This window comes from Microcebus murinus, chromosome 15, assembly GCF_040939455.1.
Source record: "Microcebus murinus isolate Inina chromosome 15, M.murinus_Inina_mat1.0, whole genome shotgun sequence".
NCBI classification, from domain to species: Eukaryota; Metazoa; Chordata; class Mammalia; order Primates; family Cheirogaleidae; genus Microcebus; species Microcebus murinus.
This window is the reverse complement of record NC_134118.1, coordinates 16,931,742-16,949,790: the sequence shown is the minus strand read 5'-3', so window position 1 is coordinate 16,949,790 and position 18,049 is coordinate 16,931,742. Positions and strand designations below refer to the sequence as shown.

At 40.6% G+C, this 18,049-nt stretch overlaps 1 protein-coding gene across 1 annotated transcript in view; it reads right to left on the bottom strand.

Annotated features, from left to right (window-relative positions):
• Nucleotides 1-18,049, bottom strand: part of CAP2 (cyclase associated actin cytoskeleton regulatory protein 2) — a 132,675-nt gene that overhangs the window by 74,472 nt on the left and 40,154 nt on the right. The window contains exon 4 of the mRNA XM_012753608.2: nt 2,292-2,369. Within this exon, the coding sequence (XP_012609062.1) occupies nt 2,292-2,369 (78 nt within the window). The remainder of the gene's footprint in view (nt 1-2,291; nt 2,370-18,049) is intronic.

Below are 18,049 nucleotides of genomic sequence, written 5' to 3'. Positions count from 1 at the left end.
AGTACTGGGACAGTGCTCTGGGTAAAGAGGAAAGGGAAGGAGAGCGAGGGGCCAGAAAGGGAGTTGAGTATGATAAATCTGCTCTGCATTCTGCCTGCCTGGTCTTGCCGAGCCTTATGAACGTGGGGTACTGTGATGAGTGCTAATGGTGGCATTTCTAGTGCATGCCTTCTGCGAACAAATTTCTCCCCCTTTTATCAAAAATGCAATAGAGTAAGAAAGGGAAACTGTGGATATTATACCCAAGAATCTGCACAGCCACATGCTAAGCCACAGTGTCTCTGACCACAGCTCATTCTGGGATGCCACAGTTCTAAGACATGCATTCATTTGTTGGTTCATTCACATCTTCATCCAATACTTAGTGAGTGGCTTTTTTGTGCAAGGCCTGAAAGGCCAATGGAGAAGCTTCTTGTTCTGCATTTAGGGAAAAAAAAAACAAGGGGAGCACCAACAAGGAAAGTCATGGGGCTTCCTCCACCTGAGACTCTCTGTTGACACCACTTCTCCTCCCACTCCTGCCCACAGAGAAGGCAGGCTAAGGCCGAACCTATGATGCATCCCATTGTGATTTCCTACTTTTTCTCTTTTGCAAAGCAGGGATTGAGACGGCCAAGGAGGAAAATGCACCCACAGAAGACTATTTCCATCCACACAGAGCCTTCTCCCTAGGTGGTGTGCTAACTCCTCATTTCACACGGAGGGAAATGACATCTCCATCTCGGGTGGAGGCTGACCGCTCTAGTTGTGAATTAGAAATCCCTGTGGAGCCTGTAGACATCTCAAAGCCAAGGCCACTCCCCACACCAATTAAGCCAAAAGCCCTTGGGGTGGGACCCAGGCATGGGCGCTTTAAAGAATTTTCCAGGTGATTCCACTGCGCAGGCAAAGTTGGGAATGGCTATTCTGGGGACGGTCCAGTGTCTCAGGTCCTGCCCCTTTATGGAGCGGAGCATCATTCCCTGAAGGTCAAAGTCCTGCATTCCCAGTTCAACTTTTTCAATTTCAGGAGTTTGTTTTAGAATTCAAAGTGAACTATTACGTTGAAGCTCTTGTATTATAATGAATATTCATTTTTTATTTATATAATTGTTACCAAACTTCAGATGCAGAATATTTCTAGACAAAATAACAATTTTTTTTCCTATTTAAGAAGGTATACCAGTAGTAGCACTAATTTTTAATGAAAATGTCACTCATTACACAACCAGCATGGTCGAAACGCTGTTATTACGATCTCTTGGCAGAAGGCACGCAGTTATTTGCATGGTACGATGTCAGTTCTTTGGGGGTGGTGGTGGGGCCTTGGTTTAGAGAATGGGAAATTTTATAAAGGTCTGGGAAATGAGAAGGCATCCCATCACTCTGCTCTTAACATCTGCTCTTCCCAGTTTCATTCCTTTGTATATTAATATTTAGTCTGGGGCTTACATGGCAATGTTACAATGGTTAAAAGTGGTTAAAATTATTATGTTGGTAATATTGTTGCAGTTAGCATCAAATCCTCTAACACTTCTAAATGTCTTTAACCTGAGAAATATTAATCCATATTCCTTATGGTGGCAGAGAAAGGAGAGAGGTAGAATATTCCTAAGTACTTAGACATTCATGAAAATTCCTTCCAGTTCTGGTGTTTTGAGAATGAGGACCAGCAGCCCAGGTATGACCTAGGAGCTTATTAAAGAGCAGAATCTCAGGCCATATTCCAGGCCTGACGAATCAGAAACCGCAATGAAGCTCCTTAGATAATCTATAAACACAAAACATTTGAGAAGCACTGGTTTAGCCTATCTCTGCTACTGAAGAAATAGGAGTTAATTCATATACAGAATTTAGGGATGACCACAGATACGAACAGTCTTTGATAACAAAGCAGCTCAAAATTGGAATTAAAAAATTAGTAGTAAAAGCTTCCTTGATTATAAAGAGGTTGTGAGACTAGTATAAAGACTAGGACACAGAAGACATAAACAAATTGATCTTTTAAACTGGTGGGGTCCATTGTTACAGTATGAATTTGGCCATATTGATATATTAGTAATAAGAAGGCACATATTGCTTTTTTTTTTTTTGTAAGTGGCATACTTTTTTTTTTTTTTAAACTCGTCTGTAAAATTATGAAGACAAAAGAAGTGTTCTGTACGGTGATCTACATTACAGACAGAACCTACATGTGCTAGCAGCCTCATTTTCAGGATGTCTCTCACAGTAAATGATTCTGTTGCTCCCTCGTTTTTTGTCTTACACTGCCCATTCCCCAGGCAACCTTGTCTCTCAGAATCTGCTCTTACCTCTTGAGGTTGTTGGTACTGAGAGGCCATCAGAAGGAAAGCCCGCTGGGCCTGGAACGCACTGTGCACCATTTCTGCCTGGGAACAGAGAGAGGACAGCAGTTTCAATGTTTGAGCTCCAAAACATAGAGCTACTGCATGGTCCAGCAATTCCACCTATAGGTATATGCCCAAGAAAAATGAAAACATATGTAAGAACTTGTATTAATAAACGAATGTTCATAGCAGCATTATGCATAATAGTGAAAGTGTGGAAACAACCTGAATGTCCATCAACTGATGAATGGATTAACAAAACGTGCTATGTCCACACAATGGAATATTATTCTGCATTAAAAAGAAATGAAGTACTGATACGTGCTACGACACAGGTGAACCTTGAAAACATTATGCTGAGTGAATGAAGCCAGTCACAAAAGAGCATATTTGTGTGATCCCATTTATCTGAAATGTCCAGAATAAGCAAATCTATAGATGGCAAGTAGATTAGTGGCTGCCAGGGGCTGGCAGGAGGGAGGAATGGAGTGAATTGCTAATGGGTATGGGGTTTCTTTTGGGGGTGATCATAATGTTCTGGAATTAGTGATGACGGTTCCACAACTTGGTGAATACACTAAAAACCACTGAACTGTACACTTTAAAAGGGTAAGTATTATGACATGAATTATCTCAGTAAAGCTGCCAAAAAATGTTTGAGCCCCAAAGTGCAACTGTTTTCAAAGGAGTCTATTACTCTCTTTCAAACTGTGCCTGTGACCCAAATCTGTTCTATACCTTCTAGTGGGAAGAGAATTTTCCCTTAAGCCATCCCCATGAAAATATGCTCACTGAAAGCCAGTGGCTTCTCTAACTGCTCATCAAGACAGATCTGGAAGACTGGGACCCGGGTAGAGGGGTCCCCACCTGGACTCAGCCCCCCTAAAAGGATTTGTGGAGGTGGGAATGCCCTCAAACACATATTCTCTTATCCTCACCCTCTATTCACTCTTAACTAATTCTTTAATTAGTTAAGTTAACTAGTTCTTAACTAGTTCTTTAATTTTTTACATTTAAAGAATTACAGAAGTGTACCAAGAAGAAAATCATGTCAAATATCCCTATCACTCAGAATTAGCCACTTTTTGCATATTTTTTCTAGTTTTTAAGAAAATCCACACAGTTGTTTTCATAAGACAAAGCATACTGACTTAAAAGGATTAATGTTTTAGAATTCATAAAGTTTCAAAGATTAATGATTTTAAAAAATGCCTTACAGGCTGGGCGAGGTGGCTCACGCCTGTAATCCTAGCACTCTGGGAGGCCGAGGCGGGCGGATTGCTCAAGGTCAGGAGTTCAAAACCAGCCTGAGCAAGAGCGAGACCCTGTCTCTACTATAAATAGAAATAAATTAATTGGCCAACTGATATGTATATAAAAAATTAGCCGGGCATGGTGGCGCATGCCTGTAGTCCCAGCTACTCGAGAGGCTGAGGCAGCAGGATCGTTTGAGCCCAGGAGTTTGAGGTTGCTGTGAGCTAGGCTGATGCCACAGCACTCACTCTAGCCTGGGCAACAAAGCGAGACTCTGTCTCAAAAAAAAAAAAAAAAAAAAAATGCCTTACAATCTAGAAATAATCATCATTAACATTAGATGAGCATGATTGCAACCATGTTTTAAGAATATATGCAGAGAGACTTATAAAATGGGACCATACCTATGCGATTTTTTAAAATAAAAAGCACACATTTTAATTGAACAGTGGAGATGAATAAAAAAAAGAACTGTTCAACTTCAAGGGAAAGTTTCTGTACCATAATAGTTATTATCTCCTAAATGATCATTCTAACGTAAAAAAAGATTAGAAAATATTAAGTGATTGGAATAATTATGTGTTTGCATTTTAAACGTGTTATAATTCTAGACAGTATTGATTGACTTTTTTGCTGGGAAAGAGAACAATAAATACTCTCACTCTTTTCTCACCTCTAGTCCCTATCTTTCATATCTTTTAGTTATTATTTTTATTTTGTCTGACTGATAACATTTCATATTCAATCTATAGCATTATTTTCCATAGTTGCTTAGTATTAGTTCTGCATTTAAACAAACCTAGTAGTTCTCACCATGACTTCTCCATTTCTGAGTTATTCTGTTATTTTTTTTATTCCCTGGGTGCCTGTCACCATGGATTTTTTTCAACAAGGTCTCAAAGTTGCTTTTGTCCTTTCAGGTTTAAGCGTGTCTCCCTGTTGTCTTTAAATTTTAATGACGTCTTGGCTGGATATATCCTTGGGTCACTTTCCTTCTCCATTTTCAGAAAGCATGGCGCTAGACGGGCAGTGGAGAAATCTCAGACCAGCCTGGGTTTTTTCTATCCTGTAGGAAATTGACTTATTCTGGTTTGGTACCTGAAGAATTATTTCTTTAGCCTTGAGGTTCAATAGCTTAACTAAGATGTGCTTGGGTTTTGAGCATTCAATAGCATACTGCCTAGAATATATGTGGTCCTTTCTTCATTTCTGTGAAATTTTCTTATATCTTTCAGTATATACTGTTCTTTTTGTTAGAGTCTCTATTCGGGGATTCCAACTATTATCTTCACATTGTATAATATTTTAATGTTGTCATATCTTTCAGATTCTCGCTGTCTTTAATTTCTTTGTCACCTGTATTCACTGTGACTACAGAAATACTTTCTTTCTATTTTTAGTAAACAAATTTTCAACAGGTCTTATATATGTTAACATTTTTAATTTACATATTATTTCTGCACTAATGTTTTTGGTTCTTGATTTGATAGACTTTCAGCCTTCCTTTTCATTTCATTCTTGTTTTATCACCTTGTCTTCAAGCTATTTTAAAAATACTTTTATGCTCTTGTTAAGTTCTAGAGTATCAGTTATACTCTTACTAAGTCATTGTGAGGAAGCTGATTCTGTTCCTTAAGTTTTATTTTCAAGGGTGAGCCCGTGTCTTTGCACTCTGCATGCTGTGTTCCTACACGCTATTAGTAGCTGCTGGGCTGATTCTCTTCATCTTGCATGTGCTTGATCAGCTCTGTCCATTTATTTTACATTTTCTGATTAAAATGTGGGTGATTCCCTGCCACCATACTGGGGAGCCATTTTTTTTCTCTCTCAAGTGACAGTCTGAGGGCTAAATGATTTGTACTTTTTCTATTCTTCTAGGGCCCTATTCCTGACAGGAACAGGGACAGCAAGAACTCAGCTGACATGATAACCAGTCTTTTTTAATTTTTATTTTATTTTTATTTTTTTTTTGAGACAGAGTCTCACTTTGTTGCCCAGGCTAGAGTGAGTGCCGTGGCGTGTCAGCCTGGCTCACAGCAACCTCAATCTCTGGGACTCAGCGATCCTACTGCCTCAGCCTCCCGAGTAGCTGGGACTACAGGCATGCACCACCATGCCCCGCTAATTTATTGTATATATATTTTTAGTTGGTCAATTAATTTCTTTCTATTTTTGGTAGAGACGGGGTCTCACTCAGGCTGGTTTCGAACTCCTGACCTTGAGCAATCCGCCCTCCTCGGCCTCCCAAAGTGCTAGGATTACAGGCGTGAGCCACCACGCCCGGCCGATAACCAGTCTTTAATTCAACTTCTGAGTGCTGCTTATTCTTCTGGGAATTTTCTCAATGACCCAAATCAGGATTCACACCACCTACTTGGAACATATGCCATGTTGATAGAGTGGTGCCCTCAGGTTCTAGATCATTCCTCCAATCCACAACCTAGACGTGAAGGCTTTACATCTGCAGACAGAAGCAGTCCATGGTTTTCTTTTCTTCCTTCATAATTCTCCTTTCCTGATTTCATTTCCTCTAAGGTGTGTCTCGAAGGGGTGGGGGATTAAGAGCCACTCAGCCATCATTTACTGAAATGTATTGCTTTAGGTTAATGGCTTTTTTGTGTGGTTACTATTAGTGAGTTGTTTGTTTTTTTTTTTTTTTTAACTTTTTTATTTTTTTGCTCATTTGCAGGGAGGGAAAAATTCTGTGATTCAGTTTTGTCTGGTCATGAATTTATATTCTTCTATACTTATCAATTTCATCTTTAGTCTCCTCTTTGTTAACTTCACATCTGTTTAGAGGCAGTTTCTCCCTGCCTGCTGTCTTGGGTATGGCTTACTTCTCTGATATTAATAGATACGTAAGAACCAGCTTGTATTTTCAAAAACAGATACCTAGGATAGCAACAAGAGGATTAGCTTAACTTCATCTTGGTGTTAGTATCAGATAATTGTCTGGGCTGCAAGGATAAATGTGTTAACTGACTAGTTTTTGTCATCCCGTTTCATTAGCACATTTTGGCATCTGACAAAGTTTCCAAAATATAACTGAAATGAACACCTTAATCTTGTTTCTAACTTTCCTCATTACTTCCCATCCAAGCCTTTTTTTTTTCCCACTGAGAAGAAAATGCTTGAAATCAAACGAAGACTTGCAGACCATTTACATTTAAAATCACAAATTCAATCACCATCAACCTAACAGATTAAGTCTCATAAATGTTCAAATGAGGGTATATTTTTCTCCAAGCCATTCTGGAGTACACCATACCATCTCTTCTCCCTTTTTTGGTAGCCTGACTGCTGGCCTATATTGCCCAAAATCTCAAACTTTGGATATTCCTTAGGGAAGAACAGAGAGCGTTTGAATCTCACTGTCTTGGAGGCCATTAGGACCTTATGAATGTGAAGCTCTGAGCTGTGTGAATGTTTTTCCATGTAGTAAAACATATATTTTCAGTGATTTGGAGGGACTTTCCTTGGTCTCTAATGACCACATTTCCGAAGAGAAGACTACAAAATACAACTTTCCAGAGCTCGGATATAAATAAGTGCACTTATCCCAGCAACGGTAATATAGAGTATCGCATTCATCTATGGCAGGCCTTGAAGAGTCAACTGAATCATGGTTGCTGGGGGAACGTAATTTGGGATGGCCTGACTTCTGTAGTTACAATTTCAGCTCAGAGTGGCATTAACAATATTTTTATAGTTATCCCAAGATGAACACTATCATTAGCCTTTTTTACTTTGCCTAGAAACAACATTTAGCCTGTTGCTAATAGAGCAATTTTCTGGTGAGTCTGATTAGCAAAGATGGCCAATCTCATTAATTAGTCTCTTCCTCCAAATGGCCTTTCACGACAATAGGGGTTGAGCATGGGGTGGAGAATGGCTCAATAACCTAGATATGTGCTTCCCTTTCATTTTGCTTATGTAGACAAAACCTTTCTGAAAATTCGACTGTGCCCTTCTTTCAGCTCCCTGGAACTCTGGGCATAATTAGCAGACTCCAACCTACATTCATTTTTAACCTCACCAGTCTACATGTGGAAGGACTTTCATTACGACTTCTGATCCACTTGTTCCTTCTTTCCGGAAAGTTCCATGAGTCCCCTCTACTAGACAGCATCCGATTTAGGAGCAATTTTATTGAACCTGCTGAGTCTGATAGCTTGAAAGGGAGCATTTGGCTCACTCAGGCAGTTCAAAACACTGTGAAAGAAAAAGCCAAACGTAGGGGTTTTCAATAATGACAAATAATTGAGGGTTTTTGCTGAGTTTGTCCATCACATGTGTGCAGGGCTCAGAGAGCCTCGGTGACCTTTGTGGGTGAACATGAGCATCCATTTGCCTGTAGGCACGTGTGTGCAGAGAGGGAAGGGATCCTTTTGGCCAAAGTCAAAGCTGTGCATTTTGTTTGAACTCTATCAATTATCACTTCAACAACTGGGGTTCTCAGATAGACAGGTTGGTGGAACATCTATTGTTCTAGGGTCCTAGGGTGAAGAGTAGGAGAATGAATTTTCAGAAATCAGTTGAAAGCAAGCCTTGAGAACAAGCAGACACCAGCTCAGTATGACTTATTTCCATCTAATCCCCTGGGAGGGAAAGCTGGCTCTTTAGGGAAGCCCAGTGGATTTCTGTAGACTCATCAAAGCTTTGCATTGTTTTGCTGGATGCAAACTGCAGGCTGCAAAGTCCCATGTGAATGGCAAAAGGGGCAGGGACAACTGAGGGAGAGGGCAAGACTTGGAAGATGGGGAAAGCACCCACCCTGGGTGCCTGTGCTAAAGGCATTTCCAGATCCTTCTGAAACTGCATCGCTTCTCTTCTTGAGAACCAGACAGCACAGGGAAGGGGTTCCTCTTTCTCTGACTGAGGACAGGTGAATGGGCATCTGCTTTCTCAGTGCAATTTGCAGCCCCTGGGAAGGTCACTGCCAAAGCCACCCCCATAAACCTTCCTAACTGGTCTACCAATGTCCTGTATTCATAACTAGAGACACTGTATTTCCAGATTTATTTTTTAGGGGCCTCTAAAAGGGGCAGCCTTGCAAAAATAACAGGAAATTACCTAACCCCACATAGGAAAATACCTGATCCTACAATTGCCCCAGTAACAGTTAAAGATCAATCCTATGAGTTGTCTAACTAACAGGTACCCTGCAGGAGTTCTGTTTCGCGCAACTTCTGAAGAAAGTTTTGAAGAAAGCTGAATGGATGGAAAAGAAATGGAAATCTCTCTCTTTCCAAATTGTTTTTTGAGAATCTGCTTTTACAGAGTTCCTGAGCCATATCCCGAGGACAGAGTCACATCTCCTGTGATAATCCCAAAGGCAGGAAACCAACTCTCGGACTTTGACATCCTAGCAGTTTTTTGTTATCCGCCTGCCCCCAAGAAGAAAGAAAGGAGGGATACAGCAATTTCCCAACTACACCATGCCATTTTCACAACCCTGCACATTCTTCCCTTTCCACCTCTGTGTTGGTCTTTTTCTTTGCCCCCCTGGGGAAAGTACATAAACCTTTTCTTCCTATCCTAATCTCTGCCTGGAGAAATCGTTCTCAAAACCCAAGTGCACCGGCAACACCACTCTACAGCCTCGACTCTACTCTAAAGGAACGGTCCCTTGAGCTTTGGCCAGTGAGGAGGTAAAGCAGGATCTGACAGATGACAGCAAGACAAGAAAATGGGCCAGAAAAAAGAGGTGACAGATGTGCATGCAGATGAATTTCCCCCATCTCGTGATTTTTGCTTAGAACAAGATTGAAGACGCCTCATTTCTTTAAACACGAACATAAGCACTGACCCCAAAATAATGCCAACTCAGATGTTGACACATCATGAACCTCACAGAAGGTAGTGACTGTCGATCTTGAGCACGAAACAAAATCAACCCGAGGGTTTCTGCGGAATCCCACGCACAGAGTTCTGATTCAGAACATTTGGACGGGATCGAGAATTTGCATTTCTCGGGTAGGGCTGATGCTTTGAGTCCGGGACACCACACAGTGAAAACCACTGGCCTAAATGGTAGCTCATATATTTTTTTCTCTCGCTTCTATGTCATTTTCATTAGCACCTGAATTAGCAAAACAGCTCGGAGGGCATCCACTGCGGACACTTGCGCTCATACCATCCGAAGAGGCTCATTTCATTCAAGCCCTGCATTTTTTCAAGGGAAGGGACGAAGGTCTAGAAGAAAAAAAAAATGAAGTTCTTCGCCCAAGGTCCCATAGCCGGTTAGCGACAAATTTGTGGCAAGAATTCCTAATTTCTGACTCCTTTTCTAAAGTTCTCTTTTATTGTCAGGGGAGAGACTGGAAACACAGAGAAGGGGAAAGCTTGGCAGAAGTGAGTGAGAACAATGCAGACCATGAGAGTGAGATCTAATTGCATCAAGCTAATGTGTTTTTTTTGAAAAATAGCAGCAAGACTGTCTTCATAGCTACGACTACTCGCCTAATGGAAGAAGACAAGTGGGCGTGAGCTAAGCCAGTCATGGGAGCTATCACCACCCGAAAGTATTTGCAGAGCAGCTGCAGGAGCGCTTCACCTCTGGGCTGAGCACAGGGCAGCCGTGGTAATGGGAGATTACAAAAGGAGGGCCCTGAGTAAAAAATGTGCTAATGGTGTTTGGGAGCAGAGGCTGCAGGCCAGGGAGAAAATGCCTCACCCCTCCCCACTCACAGTGCTCGCTTGGATGCTTATTTTCTTATAGTGACTTTGGGGGCTCTAATTTCTTATAAACAGTTCGGATAAAGTCCAGAATTTTGCCTAGCCTCCACGGCCCTGCACAACTCCCTTCTCTGCAAATAGTCTCTGCTCCGGTCACGGTGGTCTCTCGAGCACCCCGGGACTCTTTTCGAAAGAGCCCTGGGATAAGAAATGCATTTGTTTATCCAGAGCCTGCCTTACACAGCTCTCCGCCTCTTTGAAAAAGAAACCAAGACCTGGAGAGGTTAGTGAATCTCCCAAGAGCATAAGATTAGAGTCAGGTTTGCTGACCCGAGCCTACTGCCTTCTCCCTAAATCCTATACTAGTTACCACAATGGGTTAATCTTGTGGGAACAGCATCTTTGATGCTTCCTCAATGACACTGTAAGGCCCGAAAGAGTCAAGATTTCATGTTCCATTCTGTTGTATCCGTCACTGAGCCCAGTATGGGGCTTAGCTATGGGAGATGACTGACATTTATAGTTTGACATGGGCCCCCTCACTGTGGTCAAGACCTGGCAGAAAGTTAAGCCTGGGAGCCGACTCTAATGGTGACGGCCCAGAGAACAACAGATGGGGAATATGACCATCCTCATATAGGGACAAATTCCACAGGCCTTTGTCTTTTCCCTGAAGCCCAGTCTCAAGTGGTCCCCATCACATAACGAATCAGTAATGCTGAGATAGGAAGGTAGTTCCTTAGTCTACACCATGTGGCCCTGAATAGAGAGGTCCTCCTCAGTCGCCAGTAGTGTTCCATGCCCCATGTGGCTCTGTTCTGGTCCTCTCCTTCTGTCATTCTCCTGAGTCTCCACTTCAAAGTCCCTCCACACCTTCTAATTCCAGTTACCACCCTGCCCATTGCCTGGCACATGACAGGTGCTGAAGAACTGCTGAGCAGATGCATGAATGAATGAATGAATGAATGAATGAAACAGCGTGGTCGGTATCTGAATTGAGTGTAAATTATTCAATATTAAGCCCAACAAATGTTGATGTATACATCAACATTTTCCCAGTACTTGATGGGAAAGCTGTAATAGCTTTGTATCCTTGCAACTCCTGCTATAGTCCTGTGAGTTAAAATATTTAGGTTATTATGTATGAAATCTCTGATTTCCTTAAGTACTAAGTTTGACCATTGATATCTCTGACATTTCACTTTGAAACTTCTTGTTTTACTTTTATTGTGAAGGTGCATCCTCATTCTTTCAAATGCACAATTTGGCTTGTGATTATCTTTCAAATTTTTTTTAGAGAAATTTTTGTGAAACCATGGATAAGTGAAAAATTCATGTTATTTTTGAATATGAGTTCCATCATGGAACCATTGCAATGCAGACATCTCGACACATCAAGGAAGTATTTGGGAAGGATGTGGCCAATGAACAGACAGTACATCCATGGTTTGAGAAGTTCCATTCTGGTGATTTTAATCTTGAAAATGAGCCATATGGGTGACCTGAGACCAAGATGGATAATGAGCTGAAAGCTGGAGTGGAAGCGAATCCATCTCAAATTATGTGTGGATTAGCAGCAGGGTTTGATGTTACTATTCCAACAATATTGGACCATTTGAAACAAATGGGCAGGGCAAAGAAGCTGGATGGATGGGTTCTGCATGGATGAAATGAGCATTGACAGAGAAATTGTCTTGAAGCTTGTTTTGGTTGTCACGACATAAAGGTGAACCATTTCTATACCGTACTGTTACGTGTGATGAAAAAGGGATTCTTTCTGGCAGTTGCAAGCTTTTGGCATAATGGTTGGATAAAGATGAGGTGTGGAAACATAGTCCAAAACCAAATATTTATCAGAAAAAGCTAATGGTGTCTGTTTGGTGGTCCGGCTGGTATTATCCACCACAGCTTCATGAAACCTGGTCAGTCGATTACAGCCGGATGTCTACTGCAACCAATTGGATGAAATGATGAGGAAGCTTGCAATGAAGCAGCTGAGATTGGTCACTAGAGACAGGCCAATCCTCTTGCAAGACAACACTCAACCACATGTCACACACAAACAGCGCTGCTCAAACTACAGAGGCTGGACTTGGAAACTCTCTGTCATCTGCCATATTCACCAGACCTTGCACCAACTGACTACCACTTCTTCCAGGCTTCGGAGCACTTCTTGCAAGGAAAAATATTCAATTCTCAACAAGCTGTGGAAAACGCCTTTCACAATTTCGTCGCCACCTGCTCTCCAAGCTTCTTCACTTATGGCATAAACAAGCCACCATGAGGACGGCAAAACTGGTGATAGTTTAGGTGCACTTTGATTAATTGTACTGCTTCTTGTTTGAGACACAATAAACTACACTTTTGATTCGAAATCTGACATTTCATATTTAATGACTTAAATATTTGCCCCCTCCTCTGCATTTTTTTTTAAGTGAGAAAGACTATTCAGTTTCAATATTCAGGCCACATTATGGAACTTCCATTCCAGCTTCATCTCCCCACCAGCTGACGTGGGGGGGGGGGATTGTGGAGAACTGTGGGAAGAGTCATGGGAGGGGCTCCGGTGCAGTCATCCAGTGGAAAGGACGGTGGGACTTATATGGCGGGTCACTAAGAGACTCTAGGATAAACACTCTGTTTTCACTTGGATTGTTTCTGCTTATTAAAAATAGCAAAGCTCTCTAAAGATGCTTTCATCCTCACTACGTAAGATTTTATTCTCTGTGCTTATATTTATCTGGGGATGCCTAGAGGTGCTCATAGAGATTGGGGATGAGGGGGGGATTAAAAAAATACTCAAACTGCCCCCTTTATGCTGTCCCAGCCAAGAATAAAACGCAAAAGTACAGAATGTTTCTGTGCAACTTCTTTGGTTCCCATGGACTTTTGCCTATTTTGCCTGATGTTTGGGAAACCACTCTCTCTCTTCCGAGTGTGCCATTAGGAAAAGACACAAAGAAGCCAGCCAGAATTACTATCAACAGAGAGACTTGTACATCTTCTTGTGCTAAAAAAAAAACTTGTTCTCAGAGCACACTCTGTTTTGTCAGTAACATAGTCTAAAGCTAAGAGTTAAGATGTGAGAAATCAGATTGACTGCTATTTGTAGTTGACTCTGAAATTGCCACACTGAGACAGAACTGGACTATGTCTGGCCCCATCATGACAGTCAGCATCTTGGTATCTCACCTGGACTACCTGTACCTGCCAGTGCGTGGCATGTGTCACTTGCCCTAAACATAGGGACAGCACAGATTACAGCATGCTTCTATCTTATCAAGGAGAAAACAGTACTGAACAATCAATGGTTTTTTAGACTTTGAAAAATGTCCTTATGCAATAAACATGCCATGATATCAGTGAAAATTATCTTCGAGTACTAGGATTATGAATGGTTTTTGTTCTCTTCTGACACATTCTGATTGTCAAATTTTCCTACATCAGACATTTTTATTGCATTATCAGAAAAAAATTGTTGGAATGATATAACCAAGTAAAAGCTTATTATTTAATTTCATAATCAAAGTATTTTCTGAGTATGTACTATATGCCTAGGGGTTAAATCAGGTATAAATCAGGATATAAATCAGATATAGATCAGAGAATAACAGTGCATGTGAGTAATAAGTAATAAGATGCTCACTGTGTGAACAGACAACAAACATCCAATCCGGACAGGAAAGGACTGATGATATCACTAATCCATGGGTTGAAAAGGTAAGTTTTCCCATTTGGTCAGCTGAACAAAACATGAAAAGCATTCTCATAAAAAAGAGGATGAAAAGGAAAGTGCATTCTCTTGGATAAACGATTTCCTTTTCTCCGGAACCCAGGATGCATACTGCTTGCTACTCAGCCATTTCTAACCATCGTCATGACACGGCTCTGGCTCTTCAAGACACCAGGGATTTCATTAAGCCTCCAACTCAGCCACGGCTGCCTTTCTGAAGTATCCAGGGTGTGCACAATAAAATGGAGTCTAAATTTACAGTCTGACTAGGAGAAGGAAGCAGTAATGTCACACTCTACTTACTTAACAAATATGTTGGCAATACTCCATTAAATCATACAGACAAGTTAATTTAAAGACTCTGGCCCGCTCAAATACCAAACAAGTCACAGTCAATTTTGGGCTCTGCCTTAGCCAAAGCATATATCAAAAGGGCAATAATTTCATATTAGGTAATTGTTATAAATTAGTATTTTTACTGCTCTTAACAGTTTACTGATTTTTTTTTTCAATGATTCTATTCTCATTGTAGGGAAAGGAGGCATGCTTATGGAATAGAGCTGAATAGTTTTGCAGTCTGGAAAGGAAAGATGAGTAGGTAGATTGAAAATGTCAATGCTAGACTACTAGGTACATTTATTTAAAAAATAATCATTCAGGCACTGCTAATAAATGAGGGTTATTCTTCATTAATAGGACTGTTGCCTTGGCAACTTCCGGCTCACAAAAGTATTTACATCAGCCACGGCGCACAGTTCTGACACTAAGGAACAGCTCTAACGAGTTTTTTTCTACATCCATGCCTGGAATCTTCTATTATATATCTGAGCTGCATTACTGGTCTCAGTTAAGGTGACCTCAACACCCCACCAACCCCATCCAAAACATGTCATATTCAACCCCAAAGAGGCAATTTAAACAAATTTCTTGGTACAGCAAATAGATCACAGATAAAACTGATCATATTTTTTGTTTTGTTTTTTTTTGTTTTGGCTTTGGTTTTTTGCAAAAAGGATTGTTTATATACGGGCTGTTTTTATTTTCCTGCTTGTCCAGCAGAAGGCAAAGTATTTTTAAACAATTAGGGTCATGAATATTAATGAGCATTCAAATCATACACACTAAAACTCTTATTTTCCTAGTTTCTAATTGTCACCAAATAGCCTGAAGCACTTTAGCCACTGTGATAGTATGAATCAGCACAACACGTGTATGGAAGAATAATTTGGCAATTAATATTAGGGGCCACTAGCCATTAGCCTAGCACTTTCAATTGTAGGAATTTTCCTTGAGAAAAGAATTGCATAATTACAAAATAATGTTTGTACAAGAATATCCACTGCAATTTGATTCATAATAGTATAAAAACCAAAAACAAGTCAAAAATCACTAATTTTTTAAGTGATTATAAATAATACTAGATGAATGTCCTTGCAAGGTCTGGGCCAGGGCAGAGCTAGCAAGGAGCCCAGGGTGTGAAATTTAAGAGGTGATCTCTCTCAGAGTCACACCGCGGGGGTTCCCCTGTCTCACCTAGTCTGAGCCCTGCATTCTTGCACATACATTATATCACCAGCATACAACTGTGGTTGTTTAAATCCATTATGGTGTAACCATGCAATGAAATACTATGCAACCATTAAGAATGATAAGGTAGACTTCAACTTACTGTTATGGAAAGAAGCCCAGAACATATGGTCTAAGTTAAATACACAGGTTACAAAAACAGTTTGTGTAGAAAAGTCTGAAGAATCTATAATGTGGAACCAATCACTGTAACTTAAAAAGCCCTACACAGAACTCTTCTAAATAATTGATTATTGGAGGGAGAGGGGAAGAGGGGATGGGTGACAAGCTACCTAACAGGTACCATGAACACTATTTGGGTGACAGGCACACTTTTAACCCTGACTCAATTATTTAAAAAGCAATCCATGTAACCAAAACCATTTGCACCCCCATAATACTTTGAAATAAAAATAAATAATTGACCATTGTAATTTATATAAGATCAAAGACCTGAAAGGACTAAACACAGGGGATGGGAAGGCATGGGAATAGGAAAAAGAAAGTAAACATCATTGTATGTTTAAATCCATTTGCTTTTCTGACAGGCATGACTACTGTTGCCAGCTTGTATTCTGAACAAAGCCATGCTCCTAAATTAACTTCATTTTCAAATTTAATCACTGTGTAACTACAAAATACTTGGCAGATTGGCCCCTCTCCAAATTCTCTAACTTGTTTTCCGAACACTTAAGGAATCTAAAGCACTTTATCAACACGTTTAAACCAAATCTTTTGACTTAGGGAACGAGCAGCTTCTTCCCAATTGATGAATCCTGAGTCTTCACAAAGAAAGGACCCTTGGTTGCTCTAAAGCTATTCAGAAAAATCAGAGACAACACCGACTAGGTCCATTAGACTGCACTGTGATTATCCTTTCATGTTGGGTTATGTAAGTCATATTCCTGTCTAAGTTTTCATGCATGTATATATGCATTGCATCCCCAAGTAGAAAATGCATTGTGGAGGACTAAGCCAGTGAGAGTCTACCTGTTCTAGAAGGGCCTTTATTACCATAGAAGCTCAGTAACTACTGCTTAATAATGAAAGAGTGAAATTATTGGAAAGCAGCGGGATGTATTAATAGCAAAGAAACCATAAACTTGAGATTCAGATGGGCCTGATACCATATTCAACTCTACCCCTTCCTAGATGCATGGCCATTTGCAAGTTACCCAGCCTTTCTCAGGTAAGGAAACTTGGTTTCCTTATTTTGAATGATACTTACATTAAAGGTTCTCCTAATGATCAAGGGAAGTAATGTCTGTCGGCAGCTGTGCACCGTGCCTGACACGTAGCAGGACCTCAACAAATGTTACTTCTCTTTCCCCTTCTTTACAACCACCTCTTTTACTACTATGGAACACAAAAATAAGGCAGGGAAATAAAGCTGATTTCTAGTGACCATAAAATTTCTCTAAAAACCAGCTTTTTTTTTTCATGTATCAACCACGTCCACCCAATACTAACGCATCTGGATTGAGAGCTTACTATGAGCACTTGACCATGAAAGGTCCTTGCTAAGCACTGGCTCCCCATTCCCATGGATTCCCAGGCAGCTGGGATCAGGGACCACCAGGGTGCCCTGCAGCCAAGCTGTGTGGATTGGTGGCATCACCCACATTTTCTTTTCATTTTGTCTTTTGTTATTCAGTTAACTTCCTTTCAGGCCATACCTTAATTTCAAGATTTTTTCTTCTAGCAGCAAATATTCCTTTTCCCCTCTTCTGATCATAACATATCCTTGCTATAAAAAGTTCAAAAGACATGGGCATTCAAAAAAATAAAAGCTTTCAGGCCAGGCACTGTGGCTCATGCTTGTAATCCCAGGATTTTGGAAGGCCAAGGCAGGAGGATGGCTTCGGGCCAGTTCAAGATCAGCCTGGGCAACATAGTGAGACCCCATCTCTACAAAAAATAAAAAAACCCAGTTGGGCATGGTGATGTGTACCTGTAGTCTCAGCTGGTCGGGAGGCTAAGGCAGGAGCATTGCTTGAGCCTAAAAGTTCAAAGCTGCAGTGAGCTGTGATTGTACCACTGTACTCCAGCCTGGGTAACAGAGTGAGACTCTGTCTCAAAAATAATAATAATAATAAAGCTTTCAGTAATCCCACCCCCCAAGGATGACCACTGTCAGTAATTCAATGAATATCCTTACAGACTTTATTTTTTACAAGACAAATCTTTCTTAATTGCATATGTCACCTCCCTACCCTCTCTTCTTTCAATTCCTGCTCAGTTATCCTCAGAAAAATCTCTTTTTCTGTCTTTTTTATCCTACTTGCGAACTCCCAGGTTACCCTAATAAAGGTTGCTAAGCATCAAAGGACTGTAACTATACTCATATAAAAAAAAACAGAAAAATTTTGTTTGGTAGCAAAAGTAGAAGGGAGTCAGGCTCAGTGTCAGCTGAAAGAATGCAGCATTTGCATAGAAATTCCTATTTCTTTGTCTTTCTCTAATTAAACTCACATTTCCCTGGCTATCAGCA